Source organism: Pelodiscus sinensis, chromosome 5 (assembly GCF_049634645.1).
Source record: "Pelodiscus sinensis isolate JC-2024 chromosome 5, ASM4963464v1, whole genome shotgun sequence".
Taxonomy (NCBI): Eukaryota; Metazoa; Chordata; order Testudines; family Trionychidae; genus Pelodiscus; species Pelodiscus sinensis.
The window spans coordinates 4,171,719-4,196,326 of NC_134715.1; the positions used below are offsets into that span (position 1 = coordinate 4,171,719).

General features: G+C 44.7%; 1 protein-coding gene across 5 annotated transcripts in view; it reads right to left on the bottom strand.

The window, feature by feature from the left end:
• Positions 1-21,481, bottom strand: part of UBA6 (ubiquitin like modifier activating enzyme 6) — a 48,953-nt gene extending 27,472 nt beyond the window's left edge. The window contains exons 1-14 of one of the 5 annotated variants that reach the window (XM_075929267.1): positions 21,323-21,481; positions 19,587-19,788; positions 18,483-18,593; positions 14,085-14,146; positions 10,530-10,624; positions 9,104-9,132; positions 7,740-7,834; positions 7,041-7,152; positions 5,612-5,692; positions 4,906-5,028; positions 3,812-3,935; positions 3,013-3,116; positions 1,743-1,805; positions 517-593 (exon numbers count right to left, since the gene is read on the bottom strand). In XM_075929267.1, coding sequence (XP_075785382.1) covers positions 517-593; positions 1,743-1,805; positions 3,013-3,116; positions 3,812-3,935; positions 4,906-5,028; positions 5,612-5,692; positions 7,041-7,152; positions 7,740-7,834; positions 9,104-9,132; positions 10,530-10,624; positions 14,085-14,125 — 944 coding nt within the window. In that variant the 5' untranslated portion in view covers positions 14,126-14,146; positions 18,483-18,593; positions 19,587-19,788; positions 21,323-21,481. Of the gene's footprint in view, positions 1-516; positions 594-1,742; positions 1,806-3,012; positions 3,117-3,811; positions 3,936-4,905; positions 5,029-5,611; positions 5,693-7,040; positions 7,153-7,739; positions 7,835-9,103; positions 9,133-10,529; positions 10,625-14,084; positions 14,147-18,482; positions 18,594-19,586; positions 19,810-20,233; positions 20,263-21,322 lie in introns of all 5 variants that reach the window. The other 4 variants (XM_075929266.1, XM_075929264.1, XM_075929265.1 and 1 more) reach the window with 4 other exon arrangements.
• Between the last annotated feature and the right edge of the window lie 3,127 nt (positions 21,482-24,608).

A 24,608-nucleotide genomic window follows, 5' to 3' on the forward strand; every position in this document is an offset into this window, starting at 1 on the left:
CGGATGCCAAGCTCCTAAAGGCTATTTATGTTTGTATGTGTGCAGAGACCCAATGGTATGAAGTTATTGTTAGTGAAAGGTGAAGACTCAAATCCTCTTTTTAGCCAAGGAAGAGCTACAGTATTGCACAGTGGCAATGCAAGTTTCCCCCAACACTGCTCTGTCAGGGGGAAACCACAATCACAGACGGCCAGAAAAAGTAGCTGGACACCTGGCCTCGCTGGCTGATACAGACGAAGAGGTGCCAGATAGGCCCACTTATTGGGTGGGTTTTGAGAGTGCCGTGGACTAGGACCAAACTCATTATGGATGTGCCATTAAGCAATCGTTAGATTGTTACTTTCTAGCATCACTCAACTGGCCTTCATTTGAACTTACACTCTCAAGACGAAAAACTCCAGGTCCCTGACCAGTACCATAAGCCATCACATTCCCCTGTGACAGTCTGACATTTGGATATTAAACAAATGAAACATCTGAAGATAAACTACACACACAGCAGTAAGATGACATTACCCAATATTCGGCATGCGACCAAAGTTTTCCTGGAACTGGTCCAGCGCAAGCATGGCAGTGTGAGTTTGCAAAGGTGCCTGTTAAGAAAGAGGAGATGTCTGATTTACACAGAACTGATCAACAGCTGAATGCTCATCAACACACCGTGACAATGCGCAGCAGTGGGGGTGTAAAGTGCTCGGAAGCGTTGTGCTCTGCCTGTCTTGGGTAGCCCCTGCTGACATGCTCTGAAAGGCAACTAGTGCACATTGGTGTCACCCTGCTGGAAAAAATACCTTGTTACCACGCACGAGGAACCTTTCAGAATGTATCAGTAGGGCCACCCAAAACAGAGCACAGCACTTCCGAGCACTCTAGGGGCATGTCTAGACTACGTTTCAATTTCGAAAGAGGATATGCAAATTCCCGCAGAATTTGCATTTCGTCTTTCAAAATTAAAACGTAATCTAGATGTGCCCTAGGAGATACTGCTAAGGAACTAACACTAAAACTAATTATTTCAACAACTTCACAAAGTCTGTCTGAACAAAGCATAAGCAACGCGAGAGCAGCAAATGTTCCATGTACTCTCACTGGTAGCAACAAGGAACTGAGGGTGGGGAGAGTCCGTGGCACCCCTTATACCATGGCATGAAAGCGCCATTCCAGAGGTCGCCAAAGCTGCTTCCCTACAGGGGAAAACTTCTGGCACCAATGTATGGACTGGACATGAGCAAACACTCTCAGAAGAATTCAAGATTTCTCACCAGCGAGCATTCAGATTTCCAGTGGCAGAAACCATTGATTAGCAGCCCTAGCTAATCACAAAACAGTGTACCTCTACATTAGATTTATTTTTATTTTCCACATTTCAATTGTAGAGTAACTTTAGCAGCCCCATAACCATCACTAAACCCCATGCTCTGTAAGCTCTGCACTCTCATATTTTAAATTTGTTCTTATGTTTTACTAGAAAAATGAGCCTTCTTACCAGGTCACTGAATTTGGCTCTTAACGTTTTCCCACAAAATCTTCAACAGGATTTTGGGTCAAGAGCTTTTACAGCAACAGTACAAAACATACATGTAACATTACTATGTTCACACTGAGACCCCCTTTGCCTTCCTATTCCATACTTTCCAGTACATACACATTCAACCAATACAAAATTAGATTAATAAGCAACTTCATATTGCAAAATTATGGGAAATTTAGTCTTTAAAAAAAAAAATCCACATACTAATTACCTCAGGTTTGCTAAAATCTGCAAGAAGGTAGGTTGGGTTTGTTAACTGCTTCTCCAGCCGTTCCTAGAAGAAAACAAGATCTCCTGAACAGAATGTTTTACACAAATCATACAAATCTTGTTCTACCGTGGGGCAATAAACGGAACAATGAAACAATAAGCAACCAATAGCAACTGATCTCTAGCACCACACATGAAGCACTGAAAGCTGCACAGTCCTTTTCAGTGTTGCCATGTCTATTATTCTTCATTTCACTAATGCTACACAAGTGGATGTATTACTACTTTTGCTCAAAAATTTCCTACAACTGACATTTTTTCCACTTTTGATATCCTATTGGCCATATGTATCCCAGCAAGACCGCTGCCGGTCATTACTGGTGATTCAACAGCAGCAGCCAGTTGTGTAGTGGTTTTGGGTGCCCAAGGATAGACTAGATACATGCAAGTGCGTATCATCAAGTAGAGGCTTACACGATGGATCTCCCACACATTTTGCTGTTTCTGGTTGTCCATTAGGAGCTCTTGAAATCGTTTGGGAACAAACATGTTGAAGTAATGAATCAGAATCAAAGACTAGGTTGGAAGAGACCTCAGGAGGTCATCTAATCCAACCTCCTGCTAAAAGCAGGACCAATGCCAACTATGGCAAGTCCCAACATTTGAATTCAGGTCTCCAGAGGTGATAAGCCAGTGCATTTAGCACCCACTGTGCACCTAATGATGGAAGGGGGAACACTAAAAGCAGAGAACAGTTGAGAAGTTAAGATATGCCAAAATTGGTGTAGAACCTAGCTTAAACAAATGGTTTAAGAGTGGGGGAGTGGCAAGGCATTAACATTTAGAGACATGAGTTAGTAACTTGGGCTTGTCACAACACCATTCTGCATGTAGTCATTTATCAATGGAAATGCTATACATCTTTACATGTGAAATGCAATCCCGCAGTTCTGTCCTCTCCGTATGCCACAGAGAGAATTGCGTATCCTCTAGCACCCCAGCCAAGAGACAGTCCTAGAGCATTCCATTGTGCTAGGGTTAGAAAGAAGCTTTTCAAACACTCCTGGACTGATGAATAACCCATGTAAATTGCAGTTTTCAGGCTTCTCTGCAGTTGTATAAGGAAATTACTATATTTCTGAGCCAAAAAGTTACCTAGCCATCCATGCTATTTATAGTTACCTATACGTAAATACTCAATTCTCTTTCCATTTTTTTATAAACACGCTTTCATTAAGAAGAAAAATATACAGCAGCAAAAGAACACTTACAAAGCAAAATATTTTGGGTGTCTTTACTGGGACAGCTATGCCTCCGTGTAAGTAAGGTTCCATATCTGAAGTATCTCCAATGCTGAAGGAATAAGGTGACACCACTGGAAAAATGAAAGATTAGCCATTATTTTGGTGACAAAGTCTTGTAATAAGCACCTTAGATACATACAGTTATTCCACTTCTCAGAAATGTACATAATTTCTGCTAATACTTCTATTCTCTCGCTGTTTCTTTTCAGGTTGCCATTGCTACAGTTCAACCCTGCTACAATAGCATGGGGGTCAGTGTAGGTAACCCATTTTTCAATATTTCATGCCTTTTCCCGGGCATGGACCTAAAGCATTAGTTTAAAACGATCTGTTATACAGACACACACACACCAAAGTGCAAGGAACTCTATTAATTTGGTCATAATAGAACCATGTATTAGTTTCTCCTGGGACTGGACATATAGAGCAACACAACTTAACCCAATCAATACTCAGTTTTGCACCATCAACCAAGCTCAGCACCATCGCAAAACAACATGACGACTGGGCAGGAATATTTGCAAAGCAGCAGGCCCACTTAAGAGCAAAAACCAGGCCCTTTTCAAAAATTCATGAATCAGAACTCCATTTGGGATAAGTCTACACTCCACAAACAAGACACACCGTAATTCAGTACTGATCTGCACCTGCGTATCAGCACGCATACTGCTGCAAACCTACTGGCATTGTAACGAGGGAAAATTCTCAGATCGTCCAATGAAAAGTGTTCTTTTTGCACAAGTAAAACAGCAGATAGAAAGCCCACCTGTTAGTTGTTGTGTGGATCCATTTAAACAAGACATTCCGTTCACTTCCCGAAAGGTTAAGAACTGTCCCGTTTCAAGCTTGTGAGGATGGTTTTCAAGACAAGTGACAATCCCAGGATTTGACTGAAAACGGAATCGACCGCAAAGTTAGCAAGGGAGAAAACAGCGGAATGGTCCTGACAGTGTAACCTCAGAAGCAACTCAACATGAAGAGGAGGTAGGAGCAGGGCTTTGTTACCTTACTGCTAAAACCTTTGTTACTAAAGCCAAACCGCAAAGAGGGCTGACGACAGAGTGAGAGCCATGTCTTAAAGCAGGTTGTGAAAGACACCGGCTACGAATCCCTTCCTTTCCCTAAAAACAGAGGTTTACTCCAGAATTATATACCCCAAACTGCTACCACTTATGTGACTTCATCAAAACACAATCCCCTAACAGATGATGGAAAAAAACACTGGAGATCGCTGGATAGAAGTACAGTACATGATTTTAACAAATCCCTGGGCTTTGCCCTGCTCCACAGCAGACTCCTAATTCATTTCTTCAGTTCTGCATTCCCACCAGAAAGACTCCCTGAAGAAGCTGGTTTACATCACCCACACCACTTTTAAATCTGCAAGTACCAATTCCCATCCAGGAAGGCATTCATCTAATGGACAATGGAAGGAGATCTATGGATCCATTCCACCCTCAATAGATGACAGAGACCTCATGGCCAGTTCTCCTTGACCAAGCTCACTGTATTCTGCCTCCTTCACCTATCTCCAAGAAATCTTTGCTGCTCCCAGTGGAGCATCTGTAAGCGAGGAGCTAGTATGAACCTCTGCTGCACTATATAGCATCATTGTCCACTGTACTCCAAGCAGGTTGTAAAAACAAAGCTTGGAAAACAGCAATCCTTACGTCTCCCTTCCAGTTTTCACAAAATTAGAATTCTGTCCACTAATGCCTAAGCCATTCCTGAAATTCTGGAACTGATCAGATGCAGCCTCCAAAAGGAGCCATTTTACACACAGACAACATCAAGTTAAACATAAATCATAATAAACAAAAAGCCAAGTCAAATGATGGCAGTAAGATTTCTTGCTCTTACTTGTGTTATGTTTGAAATGAAGATTTCCTTTGGCTCCTCTCCTGTAGTATCCAGCACTTCAAATTCATCACCAAAGTCACAAAACAAACGTGACCATATGCCATACACGTCTGCACTGATAAACTATAAAAGAAGGGAAAACTAGTTATAACTCTCAGCTGTGCACCCAACAGAAGTGTTCTCATCACTTAAAGATACCATCAAATGTTGTTAATGGACGTATAAATTCCACCTTGTGCATTGTATTGAATCTAACAGACAGTGTGCGGAAAGACAGCGTTTGGGCCCACATCAATCTTTCTAACCAAGCACATGCAGCTAGGACCAGAGACGGCATCCGCACCGAGCAAAACTAACAGAGAAGACAGTCACCATCTCTTGTACTTGGTCTGAGCTCATGCGTCTCAAATCCTAGATTCACCACTTCACTCTAAAGCGCTGAAACTCCTTTTTCAGCAGCTCTTTCCATCAAGCTGCGGAGTGTCTCCAGAAAGATAATGTAGCTACTTGGACATCTACGCAGGGAACTGTGCCACTCAAAATAGTCTCCCCAAAATAGGCCAGGGAAAGGGGTTCTGTGGAAGGCAACGTGCTGCATTCTCCCTGTCTCGCTTCCGTGTGACGAGAAGGATGAAGGAAGAATCCTCCACACATGGCTCAACACAGAGAGGATCTGGACCAAGAAACCCATCACCGTTTAGCTCACCTTAATAGGGGGGTGTTGAGCGTGACAAAAATCATTAATCTTCTTCTGCAGCGACAGCCTTGTTTCAGTCAGTATGACACACTGTTGAGAAAAACGTATAAGACGTCATGTCTAGGTATTGTTGAAAGCCCGTGGGGGAAAAAAAAAAAGATACACATCTTAAAGGGTGTAAGAAAGTTTCTGTTGTGCCCTCGCAATTTGAACAGATGTACTTCTACACTAACAACAGTCTTACCAAAGTGTCTCATGTCAAATAGCGACTGCAAAGGAGAATTCATTCCTCCTGCACAGTGTAATAACCCCTGCTGTGAGTAGTCAGGTTCAAAGCCTAATTTGGACAATTTAAATTGGGGGTGGGGAACCTTTTTTGGGTCGGGGGGCCACTGACCCACAGAAAAAAAAAATCGGTCAGGGGCCGCACACAAGTGAGAAGCAAAAAAACCCAAACAAAAACACGCCCCCCTCAAATCCTCCCTGATGTGGTCCCTGACTGAGAAGGAAAAAGACTCTCCCCATATTCCCTTCACACACCAGAGTCTGAGGGGGGGGCAGCCTAATAGATTTTGTGTGCTTCAGCCCCATTGGAGGACCATGGAGGGCCTGGAGTGTCAGCGTGGGCTCTCCACTGCTGGAGGGGAGCCCCAAGCCTCAGGGGCTGGATCCAGGGAAGACGGGGGGGGGCCACATCCGGCCCCCAGGCCTTAAGTTCCCCACCCCTGATTTAAATGCTTGTACTAGTCATAAGGACTATCTGTTTTAAAGAAAACAATGATAATCCAAGCATTTATGGTTAAAGTTATAAAGTTAGGAAATACAAACAAATATTGGCTTAATGTTTTTAAAAAGAAATTGTGCACAATCTTATATGTTCTAATGCAACTGACTTGTACACACTTCAGATGTTGGCACATGCCCAAACTTCAAACACACCAACATGCTTTTAAAAAATTAGGGCTTTGTTGCCAATACACCGTTAGTTTCACCACGCTGCATATAAGTAGCCTTTGCCATTCCTGTTTATTTCATGTTAACATATGTAGCTCAATAATGTCACAGCTTGTTATAAAGCGCATATAGTATAAAACAAGTTTTACAAGACCGTGAGATTAGCTCTACAGCAGGAAGTGTTCTCATCATTTAAGGATACTATCCAGCATCTTTACCTTTCTCAGTGCTTGAAATTTATTTGTGGACCAATCTGACATTTAACTATTTACTGATAGCTGTAATTTCAAGGTCAGGAACATGTTCTTTCAATCTTGCAAAATTATTGTTAAAATATTTTAGCTGTCCAGGTACGATACCTATTCATCTTCGTTTTAAAATGATGAAAAAAGAAGTAGGGGTTTTTGTTTCACTTCACACACAAAGGAAAAACCACCCCCCCATGGTCAGGTAGAACACTGCACAGCTGCTTAATGCCATGTACCTGATAGTGTTTTAGAAAGGAGATGTCTGTTGTTTCATCAAGTGGTGCAGTCGATGACAAAACATGGACGTACGGGTTGAGCTCTGCGACGTGAGGAAATGTAGCTTCAGCTCTGAAACAACGGCTTTTGGTTTTCATCCATTTACAAACTATACAGTTCACTTGGCTAATTCCACAACTTCAGTGGCATCCCTCCACTCAATTCCCAGAACCCTTATTTCTTAATAGCTTTCTTTTACAATAAAACATGCTGAAAATGACTTCTCATGCTTCCTCGCATTCAAAATAAACTACCATATGTGCTCCGATAGCTCTGCCTCCATCAATTGGACAGCGAGATTTAGTCACTTGCATTTTTTAGTATTTGCTTTGGAAATGTGGAAGACTGAAAATAAGACAGTTATTGGAAAGATGGAAAAGAAATGGATTGCTTCTTTCATTATCTACAAGAGAACAATCACAGTTTATGGGCTCCTAGCTGTAGGAAGTCAGATGCACAAGGCAAACAAAACTCAATCCCACTTTAGAATGCTCTTCCTTTACATCTAGGCTTTGTGAGAAAGACCATGATTCCAACAGAACAAGAGGCAATGAACATTAAATATACTACACAGAATGTATGTCATAGCCAGTAACATTATTGTTATTCAATGTGACAGACAGTAGATTGCTCAGACACATCTAAATAATTATACTGACCTGTTCCTTAGATTTGTAACATCATCTTCACAGATGAAAAAGTTGGTTCCCAAATCCCATGTCTTGCACTGCTTGGTATCATGAAGCGTAAGAGCCTTCAAAGGAGTTCAGGAGAGAAGTATTAAAACTAACACATTATGGAACACTAATTGAAAAAAATCCACTTAGCTGTGGTATATGCCAGTCTAGGTCACATGCTCAAAACTGAGATTCTGAAGGACTTAACATTGCAATACAACTCGGGGCTTGTCTTCACTACACGGAAAGTCAACACTGCCGCAGCCAGTCTGCCTGAGTTCGATTTCACGGTTCTAGTAAAGACTTGCTAAATTGAACTCAGAGGGCACCCCTGTCAGCGATGGTACTCTTGCTCCTCACGAGGAGTAACTGAAGTCGACGGAAGTGTTTGCACCCATTGATCTCCCACGGTGGAGTCCACACAGAAACTCAAATTAAGGTACGTTGACTCCAGCTACATAATTAACATAGATGGAGCTGCGTATCTTAATTCAATCTTCCTCTGAAGTGTAGACCTGGCTTAAGTGAGCTAAAAGGAAGTGCTAGATGTACTGCTTTAATAAAAAACAATAGACCCCACGCCTTTTCCCACTGCTACTCACTAAATAATTCATTCAGAAACTGTGTCTACATTTTGCTCAGTGTGTAACAGGACAATAATAATGCCAGCTTAAAGTATGAAACTTTATTTTTTCACAAAAAATGAAAGATACCCTCCCCCATTCACATGAAATTGTTATTGCTGCAAGACCTAGAATACCTGAGGATATATTAATCTGGCTGCATAAAAATCACTTTTGTTGCACTGTAATTACAAGTGCAGCTACAGTTACTGGTACTGCAAATGCAAGGGAACCTTCTGGAGAAAAAGCTTTAAAATATATCTGCTTCACTGTTATGAAACCTGACAGCATGAATGAAGAATAAGGAGCTTTAATCCACATTAGAAACCGTTAACAATTCAGAGCCTGAAGCATAATGACACTGTTTAGACAAGAACAGAAAAAACTATTTAAAACTCCACACACCAGTAACTGTACAAAAGGATCTTGGTATGGCCAAGACAAGATATCGAACCAACAGGTGACCAAATCTTTATTAAATGGTGTATTTCAGAGTTCTTTTTTAAAGGAGCCTTTTATGAGAAGCTGACTTAGGAGAAAATCAGAATGTATTTCTGAAAGAAGTTTAGCCTGTCTGATCAGCACTTCTCGATAAAAGTGTAGATTCCTCAACAACATGATCCCTGAACAAGAATATTTCCAGTATCTGCAAAACCAAAAATTTTTACTTAACTAAAAGAAAATTTATATCCATTCCTTTTACAAGAAAACTCATTTACATACCTTTATTCCAGCCAGAACTATGTTCTTAGCTGAAAGACAAACAAAAACGAACATTTACAATAATTAATATAAAGCTCAACGTGACTGAAAAGTTACCTGCCTGTACGGATTCCTTCTATTTACATACACATTTCACAGCTCGCAGTAGTCACTTCTAAATAACTCAAAAAAGTCAATTCAGTTCCTTAGTGGACATCTTGGAGAAGACTAAAGGAGCTTTTTATCCCTCACTTGTGAACTGCATTTGTTTTCTGGTAATCCTCCATCCAGCAAGCATTACTGCAGGAACTCTAGTCCCAGAAAGACTATTACCATTTCAAAAAACTATGCCCCCAATTCTGGAGTCACATAACGCTCCCAATAAAGTCAATACAAGAGAGCATTCGCCTTATGACAGCTGACAGGTCACAAGAATATGCCACTGACAAGCCCCTTCCCATCCAAAACAGAGGTACCAGTTAAAAGATCCTCCATACAAGAGGAATTCTCAGATGGCTGGTTAGGGCCAAATTCTCACCATTATGCACCACACATCACATGAGACTAGGGGTTGTAGTTTCAGATTATTTACTTGAATAAATCCATAAATTCAAGTCATTTTAATCTATTCTGCTTTCTGCATAAAACAGTGGTTTTCAAACTTTTTTTCTGGTGTCCCAGTTGAATAAAATTGTTGATGTCCATGACCCAACAGAACTGAGGATGAGGGATTTGGGTTGTAGGAGGGGGCTCTGGGTTTGGGCGGGCTCCAGGCCGGGCTAGAGGCACAGGGTTACCTCTGGCAGCTCCCAGTCAGCGGTGGCGCAGAGGCAAGCTTCCCTCCTGTCCTGGCACTGCAGACTGGCTGCACCCTGGAAGCGCCCGGGAGCAGGTTCGGCTCCTAGGTGGAGGTGTGCAAGCAACCCTGTGTGGCCCTTGCCCTCAGGCTCTGTCCCCTCAGCTCTCTTTGGCCGGTTCCCAGCCAATGGGAATGCGGAGCTGGTGCTCAGAGCAGGGCCCACCCCACCTAGGAATCGCACCTGCTGCTGGCTGCTTCTGAGGCGCAGCGTAGTGTCAGAACAGGTAGCAACTAGAAGTGCCTTTCGAAGTGTGGGTCGCCACTCAGCTTTAGCCAGCAACCAGGATCCTTAGGTGCTGAGCAAGGAGATGCAGCGCTTTACATTTCACAGCCCAGTACTGGGTTGCGACCTGAGGTTTGAAAACCACCGGCATAAGATGTGCCAAAGAATTTCATCCAGTAATTTCTGCATCAATTGAACAGCGTAAATAGCAGTACAAATGCATTTCAGAATGCTTTACATCATCTACAAAAAACATCTGTATTCCATATTGTGGTTCTTCTCTAGGTGCATACATTGGACACAAAATGTATTTTTACCCACCACAGACATATTCTTTTTTTAAAATAACTGCGGCCTGAACTTACCAATCTCCACGCCAAGCCCACCCATACCACTCAGGAACACATGGGACTGGGCCATCTTCTGCATTGCTGTGTCTCCAAGAACATACCTCTGCCGACTACAAGCAAGAAACAAAAAATAAGCAACAAAACAACACCCTCGAAATAGAATTCCCTTGACAATAAGGACACTTTATTTCAAGATGTTGCAGGTATTTTCACTTGCAAAGTCAGCCTGGATTCTGATAGCCAAGCACTTTTCTTTCCATCTCTCACACTGCCACCAATGATAACAGCTCTGCAGACCCAAATATGCCATCAATAAAACCTATACCACCTCATTAGCCACTTGAAGATGTACACAGGTATAACAAAGAACAGTCTACAAACAGGGGGGATAGCACAGTAGTTTAAAGGCACAGAAACTCCACAAGACAAATTATTAGTAATGCAGCAGGAATTATAAAAAAGCTCTCCTGAGTTTGAGGCCAAGAAAAATTTGTTGGGTACAAGCTAGAAAACATCTTTTAGTTGCAAACTCAGCATAATTGATATAAAAATCTGAGAGCTACAAAGAAAACCCTGCTGTTCTACCCTAAAAATTGGCACTGTGGGTTCTGTATTCATTGTGATGTAATTCTCTCTTCAGAATACATCAGAGTAAACTTGGAACTACATGTCTTGCAGGCACAAGAACTGGGAATTTTGTTCATCAAATCAGAGTTCAAAGCAGCTTATGTGATGAGCAGCTCCAAGTGAGGCACTTTTAAAATCTTCAACTCTCTAAGGTTTCCAGCCATCTAGTTTCATATCAGTATAGCCAATCATTTAAACCATTTTGAATTTCATCTACTGTATCAAGTGTAGAGAATTATTTTGTAGATTATGACTAGAGATAGAAGTTAGATTTGTTTGTTGTTTCTAAAAATATCAGTACTACAGAAACTAGTCTACGCAAAGATTTGTTGTGTTGGGGTGAAGTGAGGGAAGAGTCCTGGGGCAGGAGGGAAGAAGAGATGGATCCCAAGAAAGGCAAATGTATAAGTGAACGCAATGTGCAAAAATACCATGCTGCTACAAGGTAACAGAATTCAGTATGTTTAAAGTATCAAGTCTGGCACACGGGGCATTATTAACTAAGAACCTATATCTTCCCAACTAAGGAATTTCTCTCCCTACTTCACCATCTTTTGGGCTATCATGTTCCAGTACAGTCAGGTCATGGGATTGTTACACTGTACAAGTCACTTACAAGTTACAAATTGCAAATAGAAATCTTAGGGTCCAATTCTGCCACCTGTGGACAAAATCTGACTCAGAACTTCCATCAAATATTGAAAAATAAAATCATAAAAGGTATAAAAACAAGGTATTAAAATTGACCAACTGTTTACTTAAAATACGTTTGTCATGATTTACAAACATGAAGCAAAAGACTTTAATTTCTACACTATGTGATGGAGCTGCACCACCTTTACATATCTTGTTCCGTCTCTCTCTCGGTAATTACAGAAATCTCATCTTCAAGAAAGAAAAAAAGTGACCTAGCTGAGGCTTCTGGGGACAGTAAAATTCAAGGAGCCCATCATCCTCCTAAGAAGTCTCAGATAGTTTTGGATGAGAGGATCATAGGTTCTCGAAGGATTTCGGGTGTATTTAATGCCTAGCCTGTTACAAGGGAGCATATTTCTGCTGGAAGACGGAAACAACTCCATGAGCTGAAGCAGCTTGCGTGGGCATAGGCAGGGAGTTTCAAGTTTAGCAGATGCAGAACTAGTCAGCAGCCCCCGAGCAGGGTTCAGCACAGAGACTGAGTGGGTAAGCTAGAAAAGAGAAATGTAACACAGGCAGATTTAGAGGGGAAAGAAAAAGAAAGAGACAGAAATTATGTTTTGGAGGACCCAGAGTACAATGTGGGAAAGGCAAGAAGAAAAATGAGAGGTGGAGGGAAACAGGAGAACAAGAAATAATAGAAAATAACTGAAGAAAATATAAACTGTAATGTATTTTAGGAGAGAAACAATGAATGTGATTTGATTTCAGGAAGGAAGAGAAAATAGGCAACACATAAGGGGAGTAAAAACAAAGAGGAGTACTGTGGCACCTTAAAGACTAACAATTTGATTTGGGCATAAGCATTGGTGGGCAAAAAGGAAGCTTCAGTTTGACAGAAATAAATACACACAGAGAGAGACGGGCGTGTTACATTCCTATGCAGGGGTTCAGTGCTAACAAGGCCAATTCAATCAGGGTGGATGTGGCCCACTCCGTACAGTTGATACGAAGGTGAGAACACGGAAAAAGGGGAATTGTTACTTTTTGTAGTGAGTAGAGAGGTAGCCGTGTTAGCTTTTCCTTTTGTTTTAGCAAGATCAGACTATGTAGCACTTTAAAGACTAACAAGATGGTTTAATAGGTAATGAGCTTTCCTAGGCCAGACCCACTTCTGGCTCTGGCCCACGAAAGCTCATCGACTATTAAACCATCATGTTAGTCTTTAAAGTTCTACGGAGTTTTTTCTCTTTTTTTTTTTTTTTTTTTTGAAGCAAGTGAGCCATTCCCAGTCCCTATTCAGACCCAGTCTGATGGTGTCAAGTTTGCATATGAATTCCAGCTGGACAAATATATTATACGGTAAGTAAGTTTCAGTAAAATAGCCTGCCATTCAGCTAGCCTAACATTAAATTACGGGTTGGACCTTCTTGATCCAGCTCCCCTGGGACCTGACTGGTCCCGGACAAGGGAGTTTTCCGGATCAAGGGAGGTCTTTGGGGGTTGGAGGAGCAGGCTATCCAATGGGCTTCTCTCCCCAGCCACCATGGCTTCTCTTCCCAGCCTCCCGGCCCTGCAAACTGCAGCAGCTTTGCCAGAGCTCCTGGTGGCCTCACCAACCTCGTGGCAGTCCTGCCGCACCACCGGCGCTCCCAGCTGCTCCACTGACAGCACGGCAGCCCTTCCAGAGCTCCTGGTGGCCCTGCCAACCTCAGGGTTGCCCCACAAGCTCCGCCCTCCCCCCCCCCCCCACTGGATTCGGGCTCTGGTGCCCCATGGGCTCTGATGCCTTGCTGGTCCCACCATCTGGCTCTGCTCCAAGCAGTCGGCAACTTCTGCTGCTGGGACTCTCTAGACCCACAACATCTGTGGTTCTTCCGAACCATGAATGTTTCCGGACCAGAGACACCCGGACCACAGAGGTTCAACCGGTACAGGTTTTGAACAACAGTATTAAATAACAAGTGGAGTCACTGTGTTATTTGTGCGTATTGTACTTTAAAAAGCAAGGGACACAGCAATACATTTTAATTCTGGCGAATAGGTAGCAAATATATTTTTCAAATCCTGTTATTAATACTACAGCAACATGCATCTATGTGCAGTACTATCAAGGATATACATTACAGTGGCATTTCAACAGGGCTCGATAATCTATGTAATCTATTCGCCCGTGGCGAGTAGATTACATCCCGGGAGAGCCGGGTTTGGGCGATCTGCGCATGCGCAGAATGCCGGACAGCGCGGCTGGCGAGCGGGGTTCGCCGCGGCTCGGCGAGCCCTGCACATCAGGTATGGCATTCTTACCTGTATAAACCATCGTCAATCTCCATCGAATCAGTTGCCATGATGCATATAACTTGTTTGTGCTAGGAAAAAGAAATGACAAAATTAACAGAGCATATTTACAAAGAAAGCAAGTTTATAAATATTTACTATTATTTTCTTAGTGACATCAGAAACCAATTAGGTATAGATGAAATACAAAAAACAACTGATTTGAAGGCCAAACAAGATAATGGTTCCTTCCAGCTTTTTTTTTTTTTTAATCTAACAACTGATGCAGCATTACACATCTAAAAGTTGAAACACACAGGAACCAAGACACCAAAAGTTAAGGATCTCAGTGCTGTTTTAAGTCTGGCCTCTTATAATAAACGGACAGGACCCCTGCTTTAAGTGCAAAACTCAGCTCTAAACTGTGGAGCTGAAACTGACATCTTCATAATGGAGAATTGCATGTTAACTTGGACACGTTGCACTAAGTTATGCCAGATGTGAGACCCATAACTTTGAATTTCCTGGCTTTGTGCACATAAAATGTCACTCGATATTAATAGAGTTACTTTTTTTTGTTATTAATAAGGTTCTGTGGATTTGAAGGATTAGAAAGAATAACTGGAAGGAATCATCTGAACCCCCCTCACTTAAGATGCTGGGAAATAGATACTGGCATCACTTAATGAAAGCCAATGCACAGAAGTAGGGGGAAAAACCCCAAAATATTGGAATGTGTAATGAAAGGAATAGAAATTACAGAAAATTGAATGCCTTTCTATAAACTCAAGTTTATTGACAGAGCTTTTTTTAAAAACACCACATTTGACTACAGAATAAAGGCTAAAAACTTGGTAGAATTAAAAAAGAATCAGACATTTTAATGAATAAAAGCATGTAATTATATTAGATAGACCAATACATTGGATTCAGAGCACTACTAAGTGACACAGTTAAAAAGAAACTTCCTCTCTGGGCAGGGAATCATCATAGAGCTGGTAGGGATGCCTATCAGAGATAGAATACTTAATTAGCTGGGCCGCTGATTGGTGTGATCCAAAATGGCAATTTCTATCATCATCAGATGACATTCAATTCAAATGTCCTAAACTCTGGAAGTGATTAAAGTGCACTGCAATTAAGAGTGCACAATGTTACTATCATAAGCAGTCCAACAGAAAGAATACAAGCCTTTTCTATCAACAGATTTAAGGGAGAGGCCAAGAGGTTTTAACAGTTATCACAATGAGAATTCAAATGCTGCAGAAAAAGCTTCATTTTAAAGAAACGTCTGTCAAGGTTGGTAGGTTCTAAAATTAAATTTATTTGTTCAACTCAAACAAATGACACCTAACGAAAGTAAATCAAACAAAGCCAGTACTCTGTCTTAGATCTCTTGTTAAAAAAGAAAAAGATTGTTCGAAAAACCAACTACTCCAAACCCACAAGAAAACAGCTGAGAATACATGAGCATCACACTATGCTTTAAAGATAAACAGAACTTTTATTTTCCCCACATTTGAGAGCAATATCCAGACATTTCTTGATTCATGTATTTTTCTAACATAACAATGCAATTTTATCTAGTCTTTCCGTTTAGTAGTCAGTTACATTTAAGATGTTTCCCTCACTTCTGATTCAGTAAATTAGTTATCCAAAAATAAAGCAAATAAGGAGTTTCTCTAGCCAAGCCTTTTCTGAGATTTGTCTTTCAAAAAAATTATTCCTTTTCAAACTAAAAGACTTTTCTCCCCTGACATAAGCCAAATAAAATCTAGTATCCCAGAAAATAATATCCTGGTCAATTTCCTAAAAAAAATGTCTCCCACAGCCAACTATAACTCACTTCACGTTTTAGGCAGAATGAATTTTTACAGAAAATTAAGAAATTGCAGGGGTAAATTCAGATGGAAAACACATTTATAGTGGAAAATGAGCTACAACACTTTATCAATTAAAGTATTACTGTGCTTCCAGTTTATGTATACAAGGACCATATCATGTAACTTTACACATGAGCAAAGAGATATCCGCCTTTAAGGACAAGATGTCATATATTTCCACATTCTCCTCCTTTATAGAAGGCCAAGCTGCTTACACTGTAGTGGTATGCTGCTGCTGGTGACCGACTCACCTCCCTGACACCATTCACCTGAGAACGTACTATTATCAATACATTCCCCGTTTTGCATGAATAATAAGGAAGTATGGTTGAATTAGACAGGAGAACCTTCTCCGCATATATCTAGGCTTGGAAAGATTAGATTTTTACCTATAAGAGTTGGTGAGCATCTATTTAAGCATGCATACACACAAATTGGTCAGCCATTTCCATCTATAACAACAACCAAAAAAAACCCCATTTCCATCTATAATAATCAAAATGTATAGATAGCATTTTCTTATTTTGCCTGCTTGCTTGGTAATTTACTAGAGTTTGATTTAAGGATATTTACTTCGTATATTTGACACGCGATTCTGACTGTTTACCAGTGACAAAGCTTTAATTTTTTTAATCTCAACATCAATTACTCAAGTATTTATAGTCTGACCCTCCCTTCCATGATTTTCTACACCGATGAAAATTTAAATCAGTAAAACCCCCATCACTTTGAACAAGTGTGAAAGTTTAAATTAATAATAGAAAAAAATGCTTAAAAATAAACATTGGCCATGGAAATTATCAAAAGACAAAAATCATATTCAGTCAAATTTATGTACAGTAATTCCTCATTTAACACTATAGATCGGTTTCAGAAAATGATTGTGTTAAGTGAAAACGTCTTATGCGGGGTCCATTTTCCCATTGAAAATAATGGAAAAGGTGGGGGTCGCGTTTCAAGCGGTGGTGTCTGTTGGGACTGGGACATAGGGTTGGGGGAGAAAGGGAACTGGGTTACAGCAGGGGCTCTGGGGAAAGGAAGGGGAGGAGAGGGGAGGGGTATTGGGTTGGGAGTATGCCCCTGTGACGGGACCACTGGGACCCGCACTGCGTCCGGCGAGGGGGGGGGTCGCCAGGGAATGGCGCGGTGAGCGGCAAACCCTCCGCCGCTTTGCATAGGAGGCGGGGAAAGCCACACACAGCTGCCAGTGACAGGCCGGCTGGGGAAACCCAGCCAGCGGCCTGCAAGCAAGGGCGGAGGAGAGGAGGCAAAGCATCCGGCACGGGGGAGCCTGCGGGGAACAGCGTGGCAAGCGGCAAACCCGCCGCCGCTTTGCAGGGAGGCGGGGGAAGCCCTGCGCAGCCACCAGCAATGGGCCAGCTGGGGAAATCGTGTTATTCCGGAGACGGTAGTGTAACTGAAAAAACGTTCCCTAAAAAAAAACCGTGCTATCGCAAAAACGTATTAAGCATGCATGTGTTAAATGAGGAATTATCGTATACCATACACAACCTGCTTGGACATTGTTTCTTCTGTGTATATGTAATTTCCAGGTTTCCCCCCAGTGTCTTTTTGTAGAGCCATGCAAAAAAAAAAAAAATTCTGCTAGTAAGCTCTTGATATTCAGCAGCAGATAAAACTCTTAGGATACGTCTACACTGCACGGCTATTTTGGGATACCGGAGGTAACCCAAAATATCTACCTTGTGTCTACACAAGTGTCCGTTATTTCAAAATATTTTTCGCAATAACGAGTGTGCTATTTTGCCATCTTGGTAAACCTCACTGCATGAGGGATAAGCTATTTTGAAATAGATTCAAAATAAGATACACAATTTGTGTAGCACAAATTGCTTATCTTATTTCGAGTTTAGGGTGCTGTGTAGACATACCCTTACTGTTCTTCTTAAACTGGCTTTCAAGCAAACCCAGAAATATTTTCCTGTAACTAAACCCTGTCCTCATTTGCGTGCACAAATAAGCTTACTGAACAATCAGACTAAAATTACTTTCTGCAAGCAGCCCAAAGATGTGCATATTTTGCTGTGTTGTTTGGCTAGTGAAGCTGTTTGTTTTTTAATATAAAGCTAAATGTTCGCAGTGACAATGTGAGCTTTTTGTTGTGAATGCCATACCCTAGCCACATTGGAAGGAATGAGTTTGTCTGCTAAACCGCTTTCAGAAGAGATGGGACTCTTCTTACTCTCAGGACGTATGTGGAGAAAGAGAAACGGGCACTGGTAATAAATCGATAATATAAAGGTTTTTTCTTTTTAACAGTTATTTACCAGTCCAAACCCAGATTAGTAGTGACTTGAAGTAACATTTACTAAATAACTATTCAGTGGGCTAGGTGAAACAAGTTAAATTGCTGATTCCCAGCACTAGAAATAATCCACCATTGTAATTAGTGGCAGTAAATTCCCTTGTCAGCAGCCTTATCAGAGAAACTAAGGACTGAGTGAACATGGAAACTGAAATACCCTCTAATCCCGTCAGATCAAAAACAGGAGATGACTTGCCACTACCAAATACCTGTGCTTACCCTGTTCCATGTAAATACAGTCAGGGCACTCGTGGCAATAGTGCTGACGAACCTCAACAACGATTAATGGAATTTCCCCTCAATTCTCTTGTGGGATAGTATTTTATGACCCTGTTTTATAGATGGGAAATTGAAACACAAGATCGATTAAGTGACTTGTTCAGGGACACACTGAAACTGAAGCAGAGCAGAAACTGGGCCCTGATCTCTTCCCTATCCATCCGGGGACAAAACCCTATCCTTCCTCGTGGCTAATAATTAAGCAGTACCGATGCTTTTTTGAGAGAAGCGTTGCTGGCTTTTGCAATCCTGAAAGTTGTCAGTGACACAATCATAGAGCACTTACTATTATTTATACAGAGCAATATCTGCACTCAGCAATTCTCACGAATGCTCTGCCTTGGATACGTTTCCACCTCAAACTCCCAATCTCCTGCAACCCAAATTGCACCCCAAGTCCCTCAATTCTAGCCCCAGCCTCCCCATCCCTGTTCCAGCCCCACCTCATGGCCCTCACCCCAACACTCGGCCCCAATCCTGAGTGCCCGCCCCACGCTAAACCCCTCATCCCCAAATCCGCTGGGTCACAGGCATCAACTTTCTTCAACTGGGTCATCTGAAAAGAAGTTTGTAAACCACTGATCTAGACTAGACCTACTAGAGGTACAGCCAGCCTGATAAAAACACCCGCAGCTCGTCTATCCCAGTGCTCCCACCTTTGCTAGCCTCAGTGCTATGCACTAACAATGGTACCTTTGCACAAAAACTACAGTCCAGACTCAGCTCATTTGCCTTAACCCATTCTAGCTCACTTTCAGGACGGATGGCAATTTAGGCTCTGTGTCTACTAACGTAATGGGTGTCAGTCAGCTCCAGTTACAGAATTTTTGCTGTCCTACATACCTGAAATTAAGCTCACAATCTCACACACCACCACGGTTTTAAAAATTCCCGCAAGAATCCACTTTAACGTCAAGACAGAGACAATTATGCTGTCCCTTGCGATGCGAACATATGTACTACAAATTAGACTGAACTCCTAATAGGAGGAAACGGTAGGAAAAATGGTATGTGAGATTAGTGGTATGAAGCTGTGGCACTTACTCAAACGGGACAGCACACAAATATTCTGGTATTTGGTTAGTTCAGATATACTGGGAAGTCAACTGTATCTGTTTAAGCCACTTCTGGATGCTGGTAAGAGTTCAAAAGGGCTTCACTGCAGCAAGAAATCGAAGGCGAGGGAGAACGAAGGGAATAGTGGTTTGTTTGGTTGACAATGAAACACCTCAGAGATGACCGATGACTGTAAAGGAAATGAACACATCTGTAAGGACAGTAAAACACTTGGTAAGATTTCTGCTACCAACGATGGTGTGGGATTTAAGGGTACTGGCGTTGGGTTATAGAGGGAGAGAATACTGGGAAACAAAGAGTACCACAGTTGCTGTGAGATTTTATATGGAAAATAAATGGCCCCACATGTCCAATATGAGAACTAAACAGTGTTTTATACAATCACATCCCTCCCTATATCTCCATTCACACATATCCTTCCATCCACCAGCACCCATTCATCCTTCTTCCTTAGCTCACCCCTCCACGATCCTCTCAACCCACCAGAAATCACCCCACACGCCAATCCCAACATTCACACTCCCCAAGCCTCTCTCACAATCTAACCACAAGTCCCTTCCCCAACACACCCCTTCGTACACTCTCCAGGATCTCCATCCCACACCCCCACCCACCTGGTGGGATGGTGTCCAGCATGTCAGGTCTGGGAATGGAAACACAGCTCTCAGAGCAAACTCCTCAACCCACCCCATGGGCCTCCCCTGCACACCCCAACCCACCCCACCCAACCCCCCTGCACACACACCCCCAGCCCACCCCACTGACCCCCCCTGCACACACAACCCAGCCCCGACCCCCCCTGCACACACACCCCCAGCCCCCCCGACCCCCCCGCACGCACACCCCCAGCCCACCCCCTGCACACACACCCCCAGCCCACCCCACTGACCCCTCCTGCACACACACCCCCAGCCCCCCCGGCCCCCCCCCGCACGCACACCCCCAGCCCACCCCCCCGCACACACACCCCCAGCCCCCCCGACCCCCCCGCACGCACACCCCCAGCCCCCCCCGACCCCCTCCGCACGCACACCCCCAGCCCCCCCGACCCCCTCCGCACGCACACCCCCAGCCCACCCCACTGACCCCCCCTGCACGCACACCCCCAGCCCCCCCGACCCCCCTGCACACACACCCCCAGCCCCCCGACCCCCCCCGCACGCACACCCCCAGCCCACCCCACTGACCCCCCCGCACGCACACCCCCAGCCCCCCCGACCCCCCCGCACGCACACCCCCAGCCCCCCGACCCCCCCGCACGCACGCCCCCAGCCCCCCCGACCCCCCCCGCACGCACGCCCCCAGCCCCCCGACCCCCCCCCCGCACGCACGCCCCCAGCCCCCCGACCCCCCCCCGCACGCACGCCCCCAGCCCCCCGACCCCCCCCCCGCACGCACGCCCCCAGCCCCCCGACCCCCCCCGCACGCACGCCCCCAGCCCCCCGACCCCCCCCCGCACGCACGCCCCCAGCCCCCCCGACCCCCCCCGCACGCACACCCCCAGCCCCCCGACCCCCCCCCCGCACGCACACCCCCAGCCCCCCGACCCCCCCGCACGCACACCCCCAGCCCCCTGGACACCCCCCCCAACCCACCCCACTGACCCCCCTGGACACACAACCCAGCCCCCCCCTGCAGACGCCCCCTACCGCCCCCCCGCACACCCTCCCTACAGCCCCCTCCCCCGCCCGGCAGGCTCTCACCGCGCGGCGGGCTCGGCGGCGGGGCCAGGCCTGGGCGCCGGCAGCGGGAGGGCGAAGCGGCAGCCGGGCCGGGGCGGAGCCAGCGCGTCCCCGCCTGCGCCACGCAGCGCCCCGCCCCTCACAGGCCCCGCCCCTCCGCACACAGCCCCGCGCGCGCCACGCAGCGCCCCGCCCCTCACAGGCCCCGCCCCTCCGCACACAGCCCCGCGCACCGCGCCCCGCCCCTCACAGGCCCCGCCCCTCCGCACACAGCCCCGCGCGCAGCGCCCCGCCCCTCACAGGCCCCGCCCCTCCGCACACAGCCCCGCCTGCGCCACGCTCGGGCAGACGGCCTTATTCCGGAGCAGGGCCAGTGTAGACAGCCCAGGGGTCTTTTCCAGAAAAAAGCCCCCATCGCGAAAATGGCCATCGCGGCTCTTTTCCGGAAAAGCAGCCTGCCAATGTAGACGCTCCTTTTCCGGAAAAACTGAAAACGGAATAGTATTGCGTTTTAAGCAGTTCCGGAAATTCATGCCAGTGTAGACACAGCCAGCGGGAAGAGCAGGCTTCTTGCGCAAGAGCGACGCTCTTTTTTAACAGGCATAAGCCCTCTGGCGCAGGAGCTCTTGCACAAGAGGGCAGTGTGGACGCTCAGCAGGGATTTCTTGCGCAAGAAAGCCCTATGGCTGAAATGGCCATCGGAGCATTCTTGTGCAAAAGAGCATCCACACTGCCATGGGCGTTCTTGCACAAATGCACAGCTCGCACATGGCAGTGTGGATGTTTTCTTGCGCAAGACTTCTTGCACAAGAACCCTTGCGCAAGAAGCCGCCAGCGTAGCCCTAGTCTTTATCACATCTTCTGGCAAGGAGTTCCACTGGTTGTGCGTTGAATGAAGAAAAACTTTCTTATGTTCAAATATGCTACATCTCTCCACTAAAATGTCCCCATAGAGACCGCTCTCCATGCTCAGGCTGCCCAGCCCCCTACATCCTCCACAAACTCACTCTTATTCTGATCTTACGCAATTGACCCCAGTCTCTTAACAATCTCTCTTCAGACAGAAGAGTGATAAAGATGCAGCCGTGTTAGTCTGGTCTAGCTGAAACAAAAGACAGGACTATGCAGCACTTTAAAGATTAACAACCATCTTGTTAGTCTTTAAAGTGCTGCATAGTCCTGTCTTTTGTCTCTTCACACACACACACACGCACCATCTGCCCCTACATCAGGTGCAGGCAATAAAATGGTGGCAGTTCACCATAGTTAGTCCCTGGTGGGCTCCTGCCACTATATTTACTTGCGCCTCTGCAGGTACAAGGGATCACAGCTTCCAATGGCCAGGAACAGCAATTCCCCCGTACTTGCAGGCTCAGGTAAATATGGAAGTGTAGGGGCCTGCGGCGACTAACCCTGGCAGATCAGATCTGGCCTACGGGCTGGTATCTGCCTACCCCTGCAACTCTATCCAGAGACAACTGTATTCTTTCCACCATCTTTCTTCTCCATGTGTCCACCAGAGCCCCCTCCCATCTCCCTTGAATTTAAGTTGTTTTTTTAGTTTTTTAACTGTGCAACCTTCTTGTTGCATTAATCAAGATTTTGTATTCAATTATGTACCTGAAATACTGGACCAGTATGTATACACGCAAGGTGAAACAAATCCTTATTTTCAAGAATATCAGATTCGGTTAAAATTGCTGAAATACATGGCACAATTTCTTTTTGATCTTTCGCTGTTTGTAGCTGTATCAACCTCTGTGTCTGTTCTCACATCCATGGAATAAACAGAGACAGAAGAAAACAAGCAGTACAAAAGAGAGTGTCCACTGTAGGAGTAGGTCTGCATGTAAAAGACATCTCCAAGAAGCAATAGCCACGTTGACTGGCAAAGCTCTCCCACCATCATTGCATGGTCTGCACAGGGAGTTAGAGTGCTGTCTACACGGCGATTCGATTGATTTTCACACCCCTGGGTGGCATAGTTATACTGAAATAGGTCTGTAGTGTAAACCTCACCTATGCTGTACAACATGAGACCAATAGAATTGTGTTGATTTATAGGGGTGTTCAAAAGAAGTCTCTTACACGGCTAAACTGGGATTGCATGGTAAATACACAATGTATGTGCGGTTTGTCTTCACCTGCATTAGGACTATTTAGCAACAAAAATGATGAAAATATGAGTTATGAGGGAAGACTGGAAGAATTGGACTCTTTTAAGTTTGGAAAAGGGAAGACATGATAGCAGCTTTCAAGTCTCTGAAACAGTGTTACTAGGAGGAGGGGGAAAAATTGTTCTCCTTGGCCTCTATTGATAGGACAAGAAGCAATGGGCTTAAATTGCAGCAAGAGAGGTTTAGGTTGGACATCAGGAAAAGCTCTGCCAGGGTTGTTAAACACTGGAATAAATTGCCCAGGGAGGTTGTGGAATCTCCATCACTGGAGATATTTAAGAGCAGGTTAGACAGACACCGGTCGGATAGGGATGGAAACGACTAGTCAACTATCCGATATTAATGGATGGTCGACTAGTGACTCAACTAGTCGCTTTCCCCCCACTTACTGCCTCTATCTGCACCGTCGCTGTGGTGGGGAGCAGGGACGCAGGGGGGAACCAGTGGCACTTCTGCCTTTGAAATATGGCAGGGGCACGTTGCGACATTCAAAAACAGACGCGCCACAGGAGCAGGGGGCAAGTACAGGACTCAAGCAGTCTCCCACTGACCCTGTGCTCTCTACTTTTGAAATGGACAAGAGTGGGGGTGCTTGTACATTTCAAAAGCAGGGCGCGCGGGGCCAAAATGGGAATGCTTGAGTCCTCCGCTGGCCCCATGCTCCCCACACACTTCCACCTTCGAAATGTAGCAAGAACTGGCAGGTGCCCTTATTGACTAATCAAATAGTCGATACAAATTGCATCAACTATTCAATTAGTTGATTAATTTAAATTTAAAATTCTTACTATCAGGGATGATCGAGATCAGCGGAGTGCAGCCTGTGGGTTGCAACCCCCATAGGGGCCGGCTGCCATTTTTTCCCCAGCTCGGCATACATGCGGTCGGGGCAAGGGGAGCAGCAAGTTAGTAGAGTGGTATTTAAAGGGGCCACACTTTTTTTTTTTTTAAACTCAAATAAATTTTCCTGGGGGTCGCGCCGGGAAAGGTTGCACACCACTGATCTAGATGGTGGTTGGTCCTGCCATGAGGATGACCTCTTGAGGTCCCTTCCAGTTCTCGTGTTCTATGAGTCTAGTTTTCAAAAATGTCTCTTTTGCTGGTGGCAGTTTACCTCCAGTGCTGTTAAC